The 19,437-nt window shown below is 40.0% G+C and overlaps 1 protein-coding gene across 4 annotated transcripts in view; it reads right to left on the bottom strand.

Moving 5' to 3' along the window:
• Nucleotides 1–19,437, bottom strand: part of BCL9 (BCL9 transcription coactivator) — a 129,179-nt gene that overhangs the window by 9,782 nt on the left and 99,960 nt on the right. For all 4 annotated transcript variants that reach the window (XM_081327191.1, XM_081327190.1, XM_081327192.1 and 1 more), the window contains 5 exons: nt 16,706–17,002; nt 15,050–15,366; nt 11,942–12,131; nt 7,456–7,552; nt 4,854–7,095 (listed from right to left, as the gene is read on the bottom strand). In XM_081327191.1, coding sequence (XP_081183317.1) covers nt 4,854–7,095; nt 7,456–7,552; nt 11,942–12,131; nt 15,050–15,366; nt 16,706–16,758 — 2,899 coding nt within the window. In that variant the 5' untranslated portion in view covers nt 16,759–17,002. The remainder of the gene's footprint in view (nt 1–4,853; nt 7,096–7,455; nt 7,553–11,941; nt 12,132–15,049; nt 15,367–16,705; nt 17,003–19,437) is intronic.

The raw sequence follows: 19,437 nt of genomic DNA, 5'->3' as shown, positions 1-19,437 counted from the left end.
GAGGTATACCATCAAATAGCTATTTGCAGAAAGTTATAAAAGCTTAAGCATAAAGGGAAAATAGGCAAGCTAAAGACATCAAAGCAGCTTTTTTTTTGCCATGTCAGTAGTAAAAGAAAGAAAGAAAAACTGCTTGTATAATGTCAGATAGTAACAGGTGATAAGAAAAAGGCATGACTCCTGATTTCCTTTGAGTCTTCTCTCCAAAGGGAATTGTGTTTAAATGGAATGAAACAGAAAAGACAATGTGACACTCAAAGATATATGGGTAGGGAACCCGATTACTATAGTTAAATCTGTAGAATCAGGTCAGTCACATCTATGAATCTTGGAAAAGCTTGCTGATGTCATTCCAAAGTCCCCCTGCCTGAAACATATAGTCCCAGATGACTAGAAAAGGGCAAATCTTCAAAAGGAAAAAAGAGAAGTACATCCCTGATAACTACAGATGAGCTGGCTTAACTCTGATACTAAACAAAAACTCTTAAAAAGTTATTAATTTCACTTTGGGAGCATTGGGAATACAACGGCTGTTTAACAGAAGTCAATATGGGTTTATCATGAACAAGCCATGCTAAATCAACACGATCTCCTTTTTATTAGGGCAACCAGCTTAAGTGATTGTGGTAGTGCAGTGGGCGTAGTACCTTGACTTAAACATTTGACATTGTCTCCCAGGAAATTCTAGCAGAGAAGATGCAAAAATGCAGGCCGTGCCATACTACACTAGCCGGATATACATCTAAATGAACAATATTTCCCAGTAAGTATACATCAGTGGTACAATTGTTTAGATGAGAAGCTAGAAGGTCACCAAATTTGCAGGTTACAAAAGATAAGAGAGACTTCTTAAGGAATACCTAAATTCAGAAATATTTTGACAAACTGAAAAAATGGGCAGAAATAAGGAATATAGCAACATCAATGTAACATATTTGGGTAAGAAAAAACAGAAGTATGAATATAAGATTGGATAACCACACTGGGCCTCAATACATATGAAAAGGATCTGGATGTCTTGGAGGATCACATACTGGACAAGAGCTTACACTGTGTTGCTGCTATGAACAACCACCACCATCAAATGCAATCAGACTACAATAACAAAAATGTAATTTCAGGATCAATTTCTCTAATTTTGTTTTCATCCTACTATACCTAGTATATATCGCATCCAATTCTGGGCTCTGAATTTTTGTAAGAACATTGATAAACTTAAGGATGTCAAGAGGAGACCTATCAAGATTAGAAGAATCCCAGAAAAAGGAACAGTTGGAAAAAATATGCTACTATTTACTGCTGCTTATTAGTGGAGCAGATTGCCATTGGGAAATGGTGGCTTCTCCTTCAAGCAGCAATATCTGAACATAAGAGAACTAACAGCAGAAAAAGATCTAGTGGTTCATCAAGTTTGCCCTTTTGAGATTTTTTTATATTTTTTTTGTCAGATGATGAACATGTATTTATCCCAAGTATGTTTAAACTCAGTTACTGATGACTGACCCATCACCTCTACTGGAAGTTGGTTCTAAGTTTCCAACTCCTCTTTCTGTGAAGTAATACTTTCTAAGGCTACTTTTTGAACTTCATTTCTGTCGGTTCTTGATTTCTGCTTAACATTGAAAATACTGCCTTCTACAACTTTATTAATGTTGTTGATATATTTAAAGGTCCCCTATTTCCCTTCTGTCCTCCAGGCTGTACATATTCATTTCCTCCAATCTCTCCTGATAGGTGTTTGTCTCTGGATTAGTTCAATCTTATCAATATTTTAAATATCATGTCTCCAGAACTGAACATAGTACTCCAAATGGGGCGCAACTAAAGCCCTATATAGAGGGATTAGGACTTCCTCCCCCCCCCCCCCGCTAGTGATGCATTCCAGAATTTTGTTTGCCTTCATAGCTGCCTGCCCACACTGCTTACTCGTTATGCAGTCATCTGCTATGGGTGTACTTAAATCCTTTTCTTCTGTTCTGTTTAACACCGTACTCTATTCTGGCAGAGTATGCTTTTTCCCTGAGTGCATGATCTTACATTTAGAAACACTGAACTGCAGTTTTCACATTTTTCGATCCATTTTTCAGCAACGCCAAATCATTTGCCTTGTTACGAATATCTCTAGGAACGTCAACTCTATTATACACCTTTGTGTATCATATATATATGTAGGAATTCATTTCTACACTGGAGTTTGGGCAGGAGATTGAACTAGATGGTCTCTAAGAACCTCTCCTACCTTTACATTCCATAATTCTATAAAACTTTATTCCCTTGCCTGGGTTACTTAAATTAACGGCAAAGCATTTAGGAGCTGGAAAGATCTATGTGCAACTTCACCTTTTTCATGTTGAAGACTGATAGGAAACTAGCAACACTTTCATAAATTTTAAAAAGTTTGACCACTACTCAAGTAAAAATTCTGTTGGCCTCAGAAGTACAAGAGATCCCTACTATTATTAACACAATCAGATCACTGCTCCATTGCAATGACTTCTCTGAGACACTAGAGGACAGTGTACCCAAATAGTTGACTTGGTTGGCTTCCTAATTCCTGGAATAACATGATTTCATAGACTGAATTGCTCCCAAGGCTGGATCTATCAAACAACTGCATGCAAACATTGCACATTTGAGACTTGTTTTATTACAACCTTACAGGGTGAGAATAGTCCGTTGCCTTTAAACCAGGGGTCCCCAACCCCCGGTCCATAGACCAGTACCGGGCCGCAGCATGCCAGCAACTGGTCCACACAAACAAGGAAAGCCCCATTCGTGAGATGCAGGCAGCTCACAAAACCACGCACCCTCCGGTCCACAGAAAAACCTCTCTCCACAGAACCGGTCCCTGGTGCCCAAAAGGTTGAGAACCTCTGCTTTAAACTATAAATCTGGAAGATTAAATGGCACTTGCAATTTCTTCAGGGAAAACAAAGCCATGTGACTCAAGACCAAGGAATTCCATTTTGTAGAATGGTAAAATTCATGAAAATTTCAACTGCCATTTCTCTGACAACTCACAATGGAGCCAAATCTAAACTAAGTTCCATTTGAGTGTATAGTGAGAGCGAGCATTTGTGTGAGATCATTAAAATCACTAAAATACAAACAGCTTACCACATGGTGGTTACTATTCAAACACCCACACCCCCTTATAAACAGAAGAGCACTGAAACAGACATCCCCTAAACGCCACTGAAGATGTTACCTAGCCTGGTAACGAAACGTTTGGAAACCAACCCACAAATTCGGAGAATGAACCTTCACCCTCATATTACTCCATGTCATCATTTACTTTACAAGAAGAAAGACAAAATGGAGAAGCCCTGTGTGGAAAAACGAAGTTATATCCTTACTGCTTCTACACATATGCAGGGGCTAAGTAGCAGCCAGGTGCTGCTAATCAAGTGCTCTTGATCAATTGATCATCAACAAGTGTGACTACCTCTATAAAAGCTGAAGTTTTAGGAGTTTGCTGGTCTCTAGCATTGAGGTGTGTGTTAACACACTGACAAAGAGGAAAGACCATAGCAATGATCTTGTTGCTGCTCATAAATCTGGGAAGGGTGTTGAGGCCATTTCTGAACAATTTAAAATCCATCTACAGTGAGGAAGATTATTCACAAGTGGAAAACATTCAAGACAGTTGCCAATCTTCCCAGGAGTGGACATCCCAGCAAATTCACCCCAAGATCGGACCGTGCAATACTCAGAAAAATTGCAAAAAAAATAAAATAAAAATCAAGAGTTACATCTCAGACTTACAAGAATCGGTTAGCATGTTAAATGGTGAAGTTCATGACGGTATAATTAGGGGGAAAAAAACTGAACAAGTATGGTTTCTTTGGAAAGGTTGTCAGAAGAAAGCCTTCTCTCTAAAAAAGCAGCAGCAGCACAGCTTTGATTTGCCAAGTTGCATCTGAACAAATCACAACACTGTTCTTTGGACCGACGAAACCAAAGTGGAGATGTTTGGCCATAATGCACAGTGCCGTGTTTGGTGAAAACCGAACACAGCAAATCAGCACAAACATCTCACACCAACCATCAAGCACAGTGGTGGAGAGGTAATGACTGGGGCTTGTTTTGCAGCCTCAGGACCTGGGCACCTTTCAGTCATCGAGACGAACATGAACTCCACTGTATACCAAAGTATTCTAGAGGCAAACGTGAGGACATCTTTCTAACAGCTAAAACCTGGCTGACACAGGGTAATGCAACAGGACAATGACCCAAAGTACAGCACCAAATCTACAATAGAATGGCTGAAAAAGAAAAGAATCGAGATGTTGCATGGCCCGGTCAAAGTCAAGCCCTTAACCCAATTGGCGGGACCTTAAGAGAGCTGTTCATAAATGCCCACAAACCTCAATGAACTGAAAAGAAACGGTGAAGAAGAGCAGGCCAAAATTCCTCCACAAAGATGTGAGAGACCGATAAAGTCATACAGAAAATGATTGCTTCAAGTTATTGCTTCTAATGGAGGTTCCTCTAACTACCACAAGTCACATTTAGTGTTTCACACATGGCTTCTCCATTCTGGATTTCTTTTTGTAAAATAAATGATGACATGGTGTAATATATCATGTGTTGTTCATCTGAGATTGTATTTACCTACTTTTAGGAACTGCTAAAGACCAGATGATTTTTTACTATGACCTGATACATGAAACCACAGAACTCAAAGAGAGTGTACTTTGTTTCACATGACTGTGTGTTCACAACTAAATTCTCAAAAGAAACAAATTGACCTGCTCCAACTGCTGAGCAATTGTTACTAGCATGAGAGCAAAACAATTTAGAAACAAGTAAGGGAGCCACACTACTGATCCAAAAGAAAAAATAAGCCTGACCTGATTCGACATTTCCCATCATGGCTGGTGAAGACATAGCAAGAGATGCTTTGTGGTTTGGGGGGATTCCAGGGCTCTGCAATGGGGGCTTTGGAGATGAAGTCCATCCAGGAGAAGGTGCAGGGAGGGAGGGAGACTTGAGGTGGACCGGTGAAGCAGCAGCAGAACCCATAACTGGGGGAGATTTGATTGAAGCAGCTGCGGCTACGGTAGTTGGACCTGCAAGGATCCCTGCCAGCTGTGATGGAGTCTGGGGAGACTTGAGGTTTCCAGAAGGAGAACCCAACATGGGAGACTGAACTTGGCGCATTGTGGGAGATTTAAGTGGATTTATGCCTGGAGAATGAACTTGGCTGGCACCAACAGAGACATCCAGGGGCTTGCGTCCAAGATTGCGTTGAACTGGAGGAGTTGTGTTGAGGCTGTTTGGGTTACTGGAGGGGTTCAGAGGTAGTGGTGGCATGTGGCTAAGACGACTGTTAGTCCTTTGGTCAGGCCCTATTTGCTCTCTATGATTCCGGAGACCAACACCTGGGCCCTGAGACATAGGATGAAAAGGTCTTGGGCCAATCCCATAGTCCTGTTGAGGATGCTCACCAAATGGCAAGGGAACCATTTTTTGCTGAGAGGGGAGCATTTCTGAGACACCTGTGCGCATCTTCATAATTTCTTCTGGACCCACTCCAGCTTCCCTCATTTTCTGAGGTAACATTGGTGGATTGGAAGTCATGTTGACGTTCAGATTCACATCCCCTTTCATGCTGCTGGGGCCTATCCCAAATTCCAACTCTCTGTTCGCTGCCATCTGAGGTGGTATTCCTTTCGGAAACTCCCCCCGAGAGGGGCTCATGGGTCCCTCAACTGGCATACGTGGAAAGATGGGGTTATTGCCAGGCTCCATGTGTCTTTGAGGGGGAATCATCCGGTTCAACTCCATGCCGGGCCTAATTCCTTCTATGCTCATGCCAGAAGGAAGTCCTAGTTGTTTTTCAGCTAACTGCTGCTGAAACAAATCTTCAGGTAAGCCCTGAGGATTTGCAAACCTCTCCCCTCGTCCGGGACCACTGAACACACCTGGCCCAGGAGGAAAATTGCGGCCATCTGAAATTTTTGGCACTTCGTCTGGCCAAGGAACACCTGAAAGCCCAGGCCTACCCGTGGTGTTTGGGACATTGGGACCTTCTATGTCAGGGTTTATCATTCCAGAAAATCCAGGCAGTCGCATCTGACTGCTAGGTACACTGGGATGGGGGGCCATACCTCTTGGAGGTAGTGAGTGAGGCATGGCTAGGCTTTCAGGAAAGGGTTCAGGGCCTCCAGGCCCCCAGCCATCACCTGGGGTCATCTGATATGGAGGTGGGGGGCCTCTAACTAATCCTCGTGGCCCATGCTGGTGAACTATCATGTCCTGTAAGGAACACTGCTGTACAACTTGCTCTTGCTTTCTCCTTTTCTCTTCGTAGAACTCCTGCTGCAATTTCAGCCAGGCTACTTGTTCAGGGGTCATGTGTTCCAGGTGGTCTGGTCCAATAGGACCAGATTGAGAATTAATGGATGGTGGTCCAACTTCATCTGGTGAAAATGGCATGTCTCTGTGCCCTTGGGAACCAAATGCAGCCCCTCCTTCTGTCCGGGGTCCTGGCCCTTTACCTAAACTTTGAGATTGGGCCATCATTGCCTGTATTGGCCCTTCAGGTTTCTTTTGGGAACCATCCAGAACTGCAGAATTTGGCTGGGACCCCCCAGTTTGGCCTCCGGCAAATTCTTTTTCATCCGGGAAAAGCATTCGCTGAATATCACGCAAAGTTTGTAAAGAACGTTCTCTATGCTCCAGTTGTTCCTGGGATAGCCCGTCTGGATTTTCACCCATGTTTGGTGGATCTCCTCCAGATACTTGCTGGTTGGGACCTTTAGGATCTGCAGTGGAACTATTGCTCCCTTGGGAAACTGGACTAACTGCTCGATTATTGGGGGTTGAAGTTTGCCCAAATCCTTCAGCTTGTAGAGGAGTGGAGTTAGCAGGACTTCCTGCAGGCACCACATTACTTTCTAGGCCAGGATGGTCTTGGTCAATAGGGCAAGAAGAGCTCGTAGATTTAGGTGCTGGTGCTGGAACTGGAACTGGAATGGGAGGAGTCTGCTGCATTTTTGCATTCTGGGGAGGAGTCTGTTCTTGAGAAGTAGGCAGCTGTGATGAAACTTGAGGCTTTGAATCATTTCGGAGAGGCGGAAGCTGAGTGTTCTGAAGAAAACAGAATTTCATATGGCTCTTGTTAAGAAGAAACTGATCAAAGATGGCTTTCACAAACATAAGATTTTATCATCTGATCAAGTTCTGACGGTGAGGAACATTCTACAACATTTTAATGCAAGCCGTAAGGGCCTCCTGTCTGCCAGAATCTTCTGTCTGCACGAACCAAAACCAAAAGTCACCCACCCAAGTCAAGCTACAAAAAGCAAGCCTGACTCTTTTGGCAAATGAGGACAAAACTGCACAGCACTTCTCGTACCTGGAAAAAATGTATGGTAATACAAATAATATATAACAAATTTCTGCCCAGCTCTGTCTTCCATTCTCTTCTCCATTTATCAAGCTACTTACCAAGGATACACTGTTTCGTTCTGCCTTGTTAGAGATGTTCTGAACGTGAAAAGAGATAATGTTTTCTACTTGTCCCTTCAATACAGCTTCTGCAGCCCTGAGGAAAACAAAACAGATGCATCTAAGACATCATTTAGAATATTCTTCTCTGCCATAAAAATTCAAGAGTTGATAAATATATCAAAAAACATGTTTTGCTTTATTTACAACTACTATGCTGCTTCAATTGAATAGATTCTAGCAGCTAATGTCAAGACAAAGCAATATATACCGTATTTATCGGCGTATAACACGCACTTTTTCTTCCTGAAAATAGGGGGCAAATGATGTGTGCGTGTTATACGCCGATATAATGTTAGTGACCCATAGTAAATACCGCACAGCAGCGCGAATGGATGTGATCGGCGGTGCGTGTTATACGCCGGTGCGTGTTATACGCCGATAAATACGGTACTTATAATCAAATCATTCTACAAATCCAGTGCCGTAACTTGTGTTTTTCCTCATACAGACTTCTTGACAGTTTCCCAGTCAGGTCAAGACTTCTATCACATCTCTTACTGGGCAATTCAGAACAATACTATAGTCAATGGTATTGAAGGATGATGAAAGAAGCATCAAGAGAAGAGACATGTTCCCTGCATCCAATCCTGCCATAAAGAGAGCAGCCAGTGTCCATTACTAGAACTAAACAGGTGCTGGCTGAGGAATTCTGGGAGTTGAAGCCCACAAGTCATAAAGTGGCCAAGGTTGGGACCCCTGGTGTAGATAATCTGCTTGCTCCAGAATCCTTTCTCACAAACCTCTCTAAAAAGGAAAGGATGATGACTAGGCAATAGTCATTTGACATGGGTGGATTCAGGGAAGTCCTCTTAAGCAGGAGTCATACCAGCACATCTTTTCAAGACATTTCTTAAAAAGACGTTTGCTGACATTTAAACGTTCATTCTAGCCACACAGACCTAGATGGGATCAAGTTCACAAGTGACCTTACCAAGGATTCTAGGCAACTGGAGATTCACAATTTCAAGGACATCACCTTGGTCAACTCTTCAGACTGGTTCCCAACTGAAGTCTTTGCAAAAATGAGTAACTCTACCCACAAATGCCTTCACAGTAGCTCATTCCTGGTTCTGACTCAACAGGATTCAGGTCATTTTAAAAAGGCAGAATGGTAGAAGTAACAACACTTAACCTCTCTAGTCCTGTAATGATGGCTCAGAGCTAAATTTGTATCCACATTCAATCATATTCACTTTGCCCCTATATTATCATTCTAGGTATCTTTTCTGCCATTTCATCTCAGGGAACTCCTTAAAGTACAAAGTAGAAGAAGTCATTCAGGAGCAATCCTATCAAGCATTTTTATTGTTTCAGTATGCCAAAGCACATTGGTTTGTGCTTAAAATTGTAAGCCACCCTGAGTCTTCGGAGAAGGGTGGGATATAAATGGGATTAAAATAAAATAAATAAAATAAACTATATGCCCAACAGAACTTCCCAGTCAATCATTCATACATTTTCATATGCTCTTTATAAGCCTGTGAAGTCCATTAGGGATTTGGAGAAACCATCTTCATTGGTCCATTCTCTCTGCAAGAAATGTTGGGCCTATTTAACCCCAGTTATTGACAAACTGTTAAAGGAAATGCTTTCCACCAACACGTCATCTGTTCTGAGTTGAAGACCAAATGTAGCATATCTCTTTGATTAGACCCATGATAACCTCAGACCAGTCTATGGCCATGAATTTCAGAGTCCAGCTTCATTGACAGTAGAATGGAACTCAGTCAGAATCAGGAGGACAAGGGAATCAACAATCATCTTACTGTTAAATGCTAGCAACTTGAACTGGAATTCAACAGTAGAACAGTAGCATTCCTAACTTCTCCTACAAGGCTTACCACACAAATAAGGCCTTACCTCCACTCACATACAAAATAGTGCTTCTCATAAGGTCTCACAGAAAATGATTGCCACTCCTCCTTCCTTACCTAAGTATGAAGGCTAATGTAGCACTAGAAACTCAAGTGAATACATCTCAGATACAGAACACACTCATCCTTACCAATCAGTTATCAGTAATATATACCAATATCTATCCTCTTGTTCACAATGAGATCATGGATAGTGATAGATTTATTGCAAGTGGACCTGGCATTTGGCTTGATCCCAAGTTCTAACCATCTTGACTTAAGATTTGGGGAAGAAATCACAGACGTAGAAAGTGGGTCATAATTTTCCAATGCTGTGTAAAACTCAATTTGCTCATATCCTGCCAAACTTGTCTCTTTGCTATAATTTCCCCTGACCAATCTCTTCCAGCTCTCATGCAGATTGGGGTTAACCTCCACATTATCTTGATCCAATGGGGAAATCTTTGTTTTCTACTTCCACTCACGGAGTTACCACTCTTCCTCTCCTTTCCACCAATCTTTCTCTCAGCAGCCCAAGCTGCAGTACTTGAACAAAACCAAGCTGAACCAGTCCTTGCCTGGTAACTCCCACTGTTTCCTTGCGTGTCTGGTACAACCCTGGCCATACTCCTCCACTTCCTGATCCTTCCATGCTACTTTTTGCCTTTGCAGTTGTTTGTCTGGTTCCTTTTGCTACATCCTCTAGCCTTCCTGCTGAATAGTGGTAAGAGTAACTCTTCATTCCTGCCACTAATCTGCTGCTTCTCATGCTGACTGCTAATCAATCTCTGAATGCTGGCATCTGCAGATCAAAGATTGACTGCTTCACCTTGAAGACAACAATCATAATAACTGAAACCTTTCAATCCATGACGGTAGGCCATTCAACTGACACAACACAATTTTGGATGTGCTGGCCTTCCTCCCATTGTCTTGAGTCATTTAGAGTACAGGTCTTAAGTCTTCTTCTCACTAATTCCATTTTCTTCAGAAGTCTCCATTCTTTAGGACTTCTTCCCTTTTCCACTTGTGCCTCCCATCCTCTACCAGTTCTCTTCCTCATCCATCCACACATTCCTCAGTCACTCAAGTTCTACAATAAATGATAATCTAAACTGATACTGTCCTTCCCTGGTAGATTATCAGTTTAAATCCTGAACTGAAATATAGAGGGAGATCATCAAATATTGCATAGGGACAGTATTTTTAGCTTTCTTACAATAAACCGACTTCAACACAGACAAAAACATGTATCACACATATGATGTGATAGATTTATAGATAATAATTACATCAGATGTATTTTTAATAGGAAGCTATGACTGGCTCTCACTTCTCATTAAGAACAACATTCAAAAAGATAAATCTGGCATGATTCTACAGGATGGCAATAATAAAATATGAAGATAATCCTATGTAAAGAAACCTGTGGTGGAATGTGAACTTGGGGGGTGGGGAGGGGGGAGAGAATCTCAATAGCACCACAGTTTCCCAGGAAGGAGGCAGCACATTCCAGAGAGAAGCCCAAATTAAGAGACTGCGCAGTCCTGAGCTGAATGGAGAGGAAGACGTTTAGGGCATTCACACTCCAGAATCTCTCAGGATATAGCTATAGGTTTAGAAGGTTAGAGCAATTTTCTGTCCAATAGGTAAAGTAAAGGTAAAGGTTCCCCCGCACATGCATGCTAGTCGTTTCCAACTCTAGGGGCCGGTGCTCATCTCCATTTCAAAGCCGAAGAGCCAGCGCTTATCCCAGGACGTCTCCGTGGTCATGTGGCCGGCATGACTAGACGCCAAAGGCGCATGCAACGCTGTTACCTTCCCACCGTAGTGGTCCCTATTTTTCTACTTGCATTTTTACGTGCTTTCGAACTGCTAGGTTGGCAGAAGCTGGGACGAGTAACAGGCGCTCACTGTTACGCGGCACTCGGGATTCGACCCACCAAACTGCTGACCATCTGATCGACAAGCTCAGCGTCCTAACCCACTGAGCCACCGCGTCCCTTTCTGTCCAATAGGTATAAGCAAATAAAGAATAGAATTCAACTGGATTTCACTGCCATATTTGGCATTGGGCACGACAAAGACCTTGGAAATTTTCCTGTTATTGAATTTACAAAGGAGGGTTGTCAAAGCTGTGAAATGGGACAAAAAATGAAAAGAAATCCAGATTGTTGAAAGTAAAAGGAATATAAAATCGATTTACTTGATCAAGGTTAAAATAGATATGTTATCTCTAGTAACACTTAATGTTTTGCTGATCAGGTTTTGATGATAAGATATTAAAGATTTGTTCACAGATAAGAGATGGGATATGGGAAAAAGAGATCATTTGTTGTATTTTAAGATAAGCCACTAAAATTGTTTATATTTGTTGGGACGAAGGGGGAAGTAATTTATTTATATATATTTTTCTTTGTCTTTACCATATTATTTTTTCTTCCTTTTCTATTATCTGTTAATTTCTTTTTCTTTTCTGCAGCTTCTATTTTTTTTCTATTTTTTAGTTTAATTTTTTACCATTATAATTTTAATTTTTAATAAAATTATTTTAAAATGGATCCACCTACTTGTTAGCCATGTCTGTTGAAAAAACATAGACCACTTTGGATGGAGTCTTCTGTATGCTTCCTGGCTCTGAAGTTGTAGTCTGACCATGGGAAGGTGTGGAAGACCGTGGAACTGAACTATTTGAAGGAACCATGGAGTGTGTTGTATGCGACGCATCTTGTGATTTTGTATGTTCAGCAGAACCAAGGTCTAGAGAGAAACAAGTGAAGAGAGTTCTGTTTTGAAGAGTAGAATGTAGGTTTTAATTTCTTCAACAGTCCACTTTTTAATGTAATTGAAACAGAATTTGGGGGGAGGGAACTGTTCTCCATCTACAAAAGAATTTATTCATGTTACTTATTAGAAGCCTTGAAGCAAGGGAACATCCCAAGCAGTAGGGCATCTAGCTGAAACTTTGGAAGAAATAACTATTTCATAAAACATTTGGGATAGGTAACACACACAAAAGTTTCATCATGGTTCAGCAAACATACCAGTTGCTTCAGCTTCTTATAGTCTGCACATAAATAATATATATAACGAATATCACACATTATAATTAACAGGATTTTTTTTAAAAAATTCTAAGTACAAAAGAGATTCCTGGCTCACTTAAAAACTGAATACTGATATTGTGTAGGAATCAAAACTGCCCCAATATTCAGCTATTATTAAAGCAAGGGTGGGAAGGGTATAAAATACTGCAAAAAATTAAGTATACAACATGGTTCTTGTCTCAGGGCTTATAAAGTGGCAAAATAAAGAGAATAAAGCAATCAGGTCAATGGAGAAAATGCAGCCTCAAAACATAAAGTTCTGTTTTCCTTTACTGGTTCCTAAAGCTGCGGGGCATTTGTGTCAAAGCTTGTTTGTGTTTCTTTATTTTTATCAAATCTATTTGCCGCCCATCTCACAATTCAGGCAACTCTGAGCTGCTTACATCAGGATAAAACAACATATAATAACAATTATAAATACATTTATAAATTATAAAAAAAATTACAAAAACTACAAAAAAAATGAAACAAACTAAAAAGAAAGGTTTGGAGAAGAGAGTTCCCTGTTAGTGTACCAACCGCCTCCAGCCAATAGTTTCTCCTTCAGGATCCCATGTCAGCCGGCATAGCCAGGTTTTAAGGGCTTTCCTGAAGGCTAAAAGAGGAGGCAGATCTTACCTCCTGTAGCAAGGAGTTCCAAAGGGCAGGAGTTGTGGTAGAGAAGGCTATTCTCCTGAATCCCACAGTTGACATTCCTTGGCTAATGGGATCCACAGTAGGCCCCCCTGCCAGCACAAGTGAAATGGACCAATCCCATTTGGGAAAGGTGATTCCATAGTCTTAGCATGCTTGTGACTAGCTGGCACTTAAGCAAATTATAGGCAGTCACTGACTTACTACCATTAGTTTAGTGACCATTACAACAGCACTGAAAAAAGTGGCTTATGACTGGTTTTCACACTTAATGACCATTGCAGCAGTCCACTGTCACATGATTAAAATTTAGGAGCTTGGCAACTGGCATGTATATATATGACAGTTGCACTATCCCAGGATCTTATGATTACCATTTGCAACATTCCAGGCTGGCTTCCGACAAGCAAAATCAATGGAGGAAGCCAGATTCACTGAACAACCACACAATTCACTTAAAGACTGCAGATTTGTTTAACAACTGTGGCAAAAAAGGGGACGAAACTCACTTAAGAACTGCCTTGATTAGCAATGGAAATTTTGAGCTCATTTGGGGTTGTAAGCTGAAGACCATCTGTAATTAATTAACATTAAAAATTCAACTCATTCTAATGCACGCATCATTAAAAACAGCTTTCAATAATTAAAATGGGTACAAAATTTAAAATGTTCAAATAAACCAAAGATAAGATTTATAAACAACATGTCAGCCCTTCCAGGTAAACCAGACAGGAAACATAACCAGATGAGCTAATTCAATTTTATTCTAAGGCTACACTAACTTAATCCTGCAAGTCTGAAATCAGAAATGTCCTCTGCTCACTTTTAACCACCTGATTCATTAAAAGTGGGTCTTTCCCGAGATTCTTTCTGCGTATTAAACAACTTCGGGGCCTCCCCTATCTTGTTTGATCATTTCCTAGGCAGCACCTCTTCCCCCTGTCCTTCAAGATCATTCTCACATCCATTACACAATAAGAAAAAAAATAATTAGAAGCCCTACAGAAGGTAAAATTTTCTAAAATATTAATTTAAAGTGAAATTCAAGTGTTCCAAGAACTTAGAAATTTACCATATATTCATACAAATAATTCAACCTTGTCCATTTACTCTGCACATAGTTATGCATATCTTGTCTTGGAGATTCAACGTACACCACAGTTAGTACCAAGCCTCAAACAGGCAAAGTGGTTCAAAGCAATGCAATCTGGAGGCATCAAAATAGAAACAACTTCCCAACGTGCATTGTAGGATGTCCTGTGTAGGACTTGAGAGAACCAGATTCAAGTCTACTTGTTGACTTTGGACTATTTGTATGTGTATGTATGTATGCATGCATGCATGTATGTATGTATGTATGTATGTAAGTAAGTGCCCATCTCAGCAAATAATTCTGTGTGCAGAACAATCTTAAATAAATTAAAAAGAAATTCTCATCAGAGATACAAAAATTAAACTAGACAGCACCCAAGGAAAATATCACTATTAATGGTTGTTACATTAACAATTATCCCAACCTATTCTAATAGAAGGAAAAACTGGAAAAGAAAATGAATGTATGACTTCTAGGATTTAAATCTAACATATATATATATATATTTGATATCATTACAGAAATACCACTACACACATGAATACATATTACAAAGTGTTGGATACTGGCCAAGCCTATTTGTACTGCTGTTATAGAATCTGTACTGGTTTTATGCTGCTATTATATAAATTTCCCCAGCTCACACAGTTCTACAGAGTTGAATTGTCAAATGTGTGTGTGTACATACTTTTAGGATCCTATCTATGAAACAACCTTCTAATACATATTCCTATTAATTTACTCTGCTTTTACAGCTCATGGCTAGTACATTGTTAAAGCAAATGAAGAGAATCAATCAAAATCAAAAGTCATCCATATTTCTGCACTTTTGCATATTAACATACCTTTCATTTCTGATTCGTCACTGGGAGTTCCAGCATCTCTCTGTTCAAACGAGTCGGCTGAAATGCTCCTTTCTCTCTTTCCTTTCCCTTTTGACCCATTGCCAGCCCCATTCTTCAACCCCATGCTTCCTCCTTGTCCTGGAAGCACTTTTGGTGTATGGGCCCCGCTCTTGGGATCGCATGGAGAAGGCTGGGATTGGCCTGTTGAACCCCCCTGTTTACCCTGATTGGAGAATTTAGAGTCCAGTTGCGGGTTGCCGGATGGGGACATCACTGTAGGGGGACGGACCATCACCTCCTGTTTTGATTTAGGACTACTGGCAAGGAAAGATGAAGAGAATAATATACAACACAATACAACACAATGCATAATAATACACAAACCGATTTACTCAGCGGTTGCTTCTAGCTCAGTCTTATTATATAGTGTGGAAACTCCAAGAAATTAATTCACTATATGCTTATTGTTCAGCTCCTACTTTAAAAAGTGCTTTGAAAGAGTTACTAAGTTGTTTGAGGCGTTATTACTTTAGTGAAGAGAGCAAGATAGCAACCTCCCAGATCCTAGGAACCAGTCAGTCACATGAGGATGTACCTCTTTGACTTCTGTCAATAAAGACAATGGTTTCTATGTACAAAGAGGTGCCTCACGTTAAGATCAGCACAAAGTAAATAACAAGACACCATAAAAGTTCACAAAACCACCCCTCTGGATTCAAACAGCTCAACTGTCAGAAGAAGAAAAAAAGATTGTTCTGGTTAGAAAATCACATTAATTATAAAATTTTGGTCTTAAATTACTTTTTAACTGATAGATGCAAATATATCACACAGTAATAATTAAAAGGTTGGGTCCAAATTTCTTACTTTATATACTCTGCATGGAACTAATGTATAAATTGTTTCAAAACTACACCCAATAGCCACTATATTTAATAGTTTTGCAGAGATAATATTCCAAATTGGGGAAAACTTCCCTGATAACAGAAATTAATCTGGAACATCATTTAAGTTCTCTTAAAATTTTAGTTTTCATACTTTTGGAATTATAAAATGCAGTCCACCACTGAATACAACATATCAATTAATTCTCAGATATGATGAAATTAGAATCAGGAATAAGACCAGAGAAGGTTCTCTGCACTCACATCTACATGACTTTTCATTAAAAAAGATTGTTACTTTAGCAGAATAGGCATCATCTAACCAAATTACTTGTGGTTTACTATTCTTTTTAATAAATTTAGAATAAAGTTCAGCCGTGAACAGACTGTGCTTTTACAAATATCTATGAATATAAATATAAGTGCTTCCTTGGAATTTATTCTGTCCTTCCACTCTCCCCAGCAGAGTGATTAGACCTATCACTTCTCCTAAAATGTACCTAGCAAAAATTATGCTAAGATTCTCAATGAAGACGAAAACAAAAATCAAGTATTATGCCTGAATAACTTTCTCCAAGTGAAATTCAAAACAAAAGCAGAAAGCCCTGGAGAAGAAGAAATGAACAGATCTCACCATGTTCCATAGAGCTCAATAAAATTTAAGAGTACTCAGTAGATAAAACATACATCGAAATATTCAATAATTCATATTTATTTAGCAGTCATATAGCCATAACCATGTCCTATCTAAAGGTCAATGAACATTTCTTACCTCTGGGCATTTCCTGATGGGGAATTTCTCACTTTGGGGTTACTGGAATGCATTGACAGAAATCCTAAGCACACAATTACACACACTGACAGGCTCTTGTCAAGTCCTTCTGTTGCTTCTGGCTGTTGTGAAACACTTTCTGCCACGTGCTTTCTTCAGTGCCACCACTGGCCTACTTGTCTTTCTCCTCCGTGCTTCTCTTTTCTGCTGCACTGGACCTTTTCCTCTTGCAAATCCAGCATTCTCCAAATGAGTGACTCCTGCTTTTGTAAGGAAGTCTCTCATCTCCAGGGCAAGCTACGCAAACCAGTCAAAAAGCAGACAAGAGTTAAAAAATAGTCTAGAACTATTTTGAGATCAATACATGGCCACTTCTCTTTCAAATGAAAGGGAGAAATGAAAGGTTTTAATCGGATCAAATATGATCACATATTCCGTCATGAAGTGGCATGCTCATATATTTAAAAGCAACCAAGAGGTGTGCCCTATCTAACAAAGAAGGAAGTGTTTCTCCGCAATCAAATGTAAGTTTTTTTGGGGGGAAATGCATTATCTATACCGGGGGTAGGCAACCTTGGCTCTTTTATGACTCATGGACTTCAACTCCCAGAATTCCTGAGTCAGCATAGCTGACTCAGGAATACTGGGAGTTGAAGTCCATGAATCATAAAAGAGCCAAGGTTGCCTACCCCTGATCTATACCTTGTTTCGTATCAACTTGAGCCTTCAAAAAATTCTACGTTCCCTACAATACTAATGTAACTATAGATTTTCAAGTGCCTTCCTAAATCAGACACTCTCTTGGTGTACTGGAACTACAATTTCTCAAAACCCAAACAAGCACATTCAGAGGACCTGGTGCCATGGCCAGTTCAGACTCAGTACTAACTGTGAGCAGCCAGTCCCAGCATTGCCAGACAAACTGCTACCTGAGCGGCTGCAGGCACAGGAGGCTACACCACTCACTAACCAGCTCCATTAGTCTCAGAAGGTGAGGCGTCTTGAGCAGGCAGCCTCTCTAAATACAAGTGTTGCTGTGCAAAGATGATGGCCCGTTTCTTCTGAAGAAAGGAACTTTGCCTTTCCAAATAAGCAACACCGGTTTTGTAAAAACAACAGTGAGCTCAAACTTCTCCATTGGCAATATTAACTCAGGCTCTGTGGCCTCTCAACTTGAAATTCTGCCATCATGATTCTGGAGCTGAACTGGCTGATGACTCTGCTACAACATTAGGACTCTTGGACTTGGCCCAATCACTCTTGTGCCTGCTGTTTTGGATTTGGACTCTCTCTCAAGGAGAGCTTGTTGGACTTCAGGCGACCTGATTTTTTCTGTGTGTGCGCGCGCGCACGCAAGCACATTTGCACACACGTCCTTTGTCACTTTGTTTACTTGAAAACCTCCTAGCAAAGTTTGCAATTCTCTGCATGTTTGTGAGCATGTGTCCTGAGACAGGACACGGGAGTTCCAACACATCTGGAAGACTGGTTTACAAGATTTAAAATTGGACCATATTACCTCAAAAGAGGTACTCATTACTTTAGAAAAACTTACATGGTAAAAGAGGAAGAGAAAGGGAGAACCTGTGTAGGGACACTTCCTAATTGCTTCTTAATAATCAAAACCAGCCTTAACCATAGTACTAATTTCTCTGTTATAGTTCCAAATGTGTACAGTTTTGACTGAAATTGCCAAGTTTAGAGTTGCAGCACCAAATTTTGTAAGCTAGCACAGAAATTTAGACACACTATGCATGATAATAATATTTGAGCAGATTTTGAGACAGATATTGCTACTGCATTATTGTCATTATAATTACTAAATAGATACTGGTGTTTGTCCCTTCAGATTACATACATACACACACACCTACACATCTCACATCTACACACATGATGATGATTTTGTGCCATCAAGTCACTTTCAACTTCATACATGATGATTGTCCCTAACTTGTTCTTTCAGGTCTCCCAACAGTGCATATTTGTACCCAATATAACATTAATTAAATATATGATTTAAGAAAAAAAAGTTTATTCCAATACCAATTTGGCATGTTTGTACATGCAATCAAGAATCACATATCTTAAATAATATTTAGGGAGGCATGATTCATTCTTATCAAAGTAACAACTTAAAACATCTCTGTGAGAACATGCTAGATATAAATATTTGTTTCATGACCGTTAATCATTAATACTGAATTTTGTTATACTTTGTAACACTGTTGTTGTTGTTGTTGTTGTTGTTATTACTACTACTACTACTACAAGGCAGCACAGAAACTTCATATCATGATTGTAGTAGTTCTCAGCACATTGTTCTTCCTTCTAATGCTTCCGAGTATCATTCTTCATAAACCTATCCCTTATCCCCTCCATATTAGACAAAGAATCATCATATAGAATGTAGGTAAAGCATTAGGATTCAGCTGTTGATTACAGTATGAGAAAAGAAATGTAAGTTAGGACCATTTATTTCTATTGTTTAAGACAGTACAAGATATGCAATCTCATTTTCGGTGTATAGAAATGCTTTAAATTAAATGACATACAGATAGCTAACACTTGCTTAACTACGGTCAGTGGGATTAGCAGCTAAGCAATCTGGTTGTAAAGCAGAAGTCACATGACCACATCAAGTTACAATGACAGTTGTGGCAATCCTACAGGTTTGTGATGGTCATTTGCTATCTCCTCCTACAGCTTTTCATTTGATTTTGCTTGTTGAA

This window comes from Vipera berus, assembly GCF_964194415.1.
Source record: "Vipera berus genome assembly, chromosome: 4".
NCBI classification, from domain to species: Eukaryota; Metazoa; Chordata; class Lepidosauria; order Squamata; family Viperidae; genus Vipera; species Vipera berus.
Note: the sequence above shows the minus strand (reverse complement) of the source record. Positions and strands in the feature narration are given on the sequence as shown.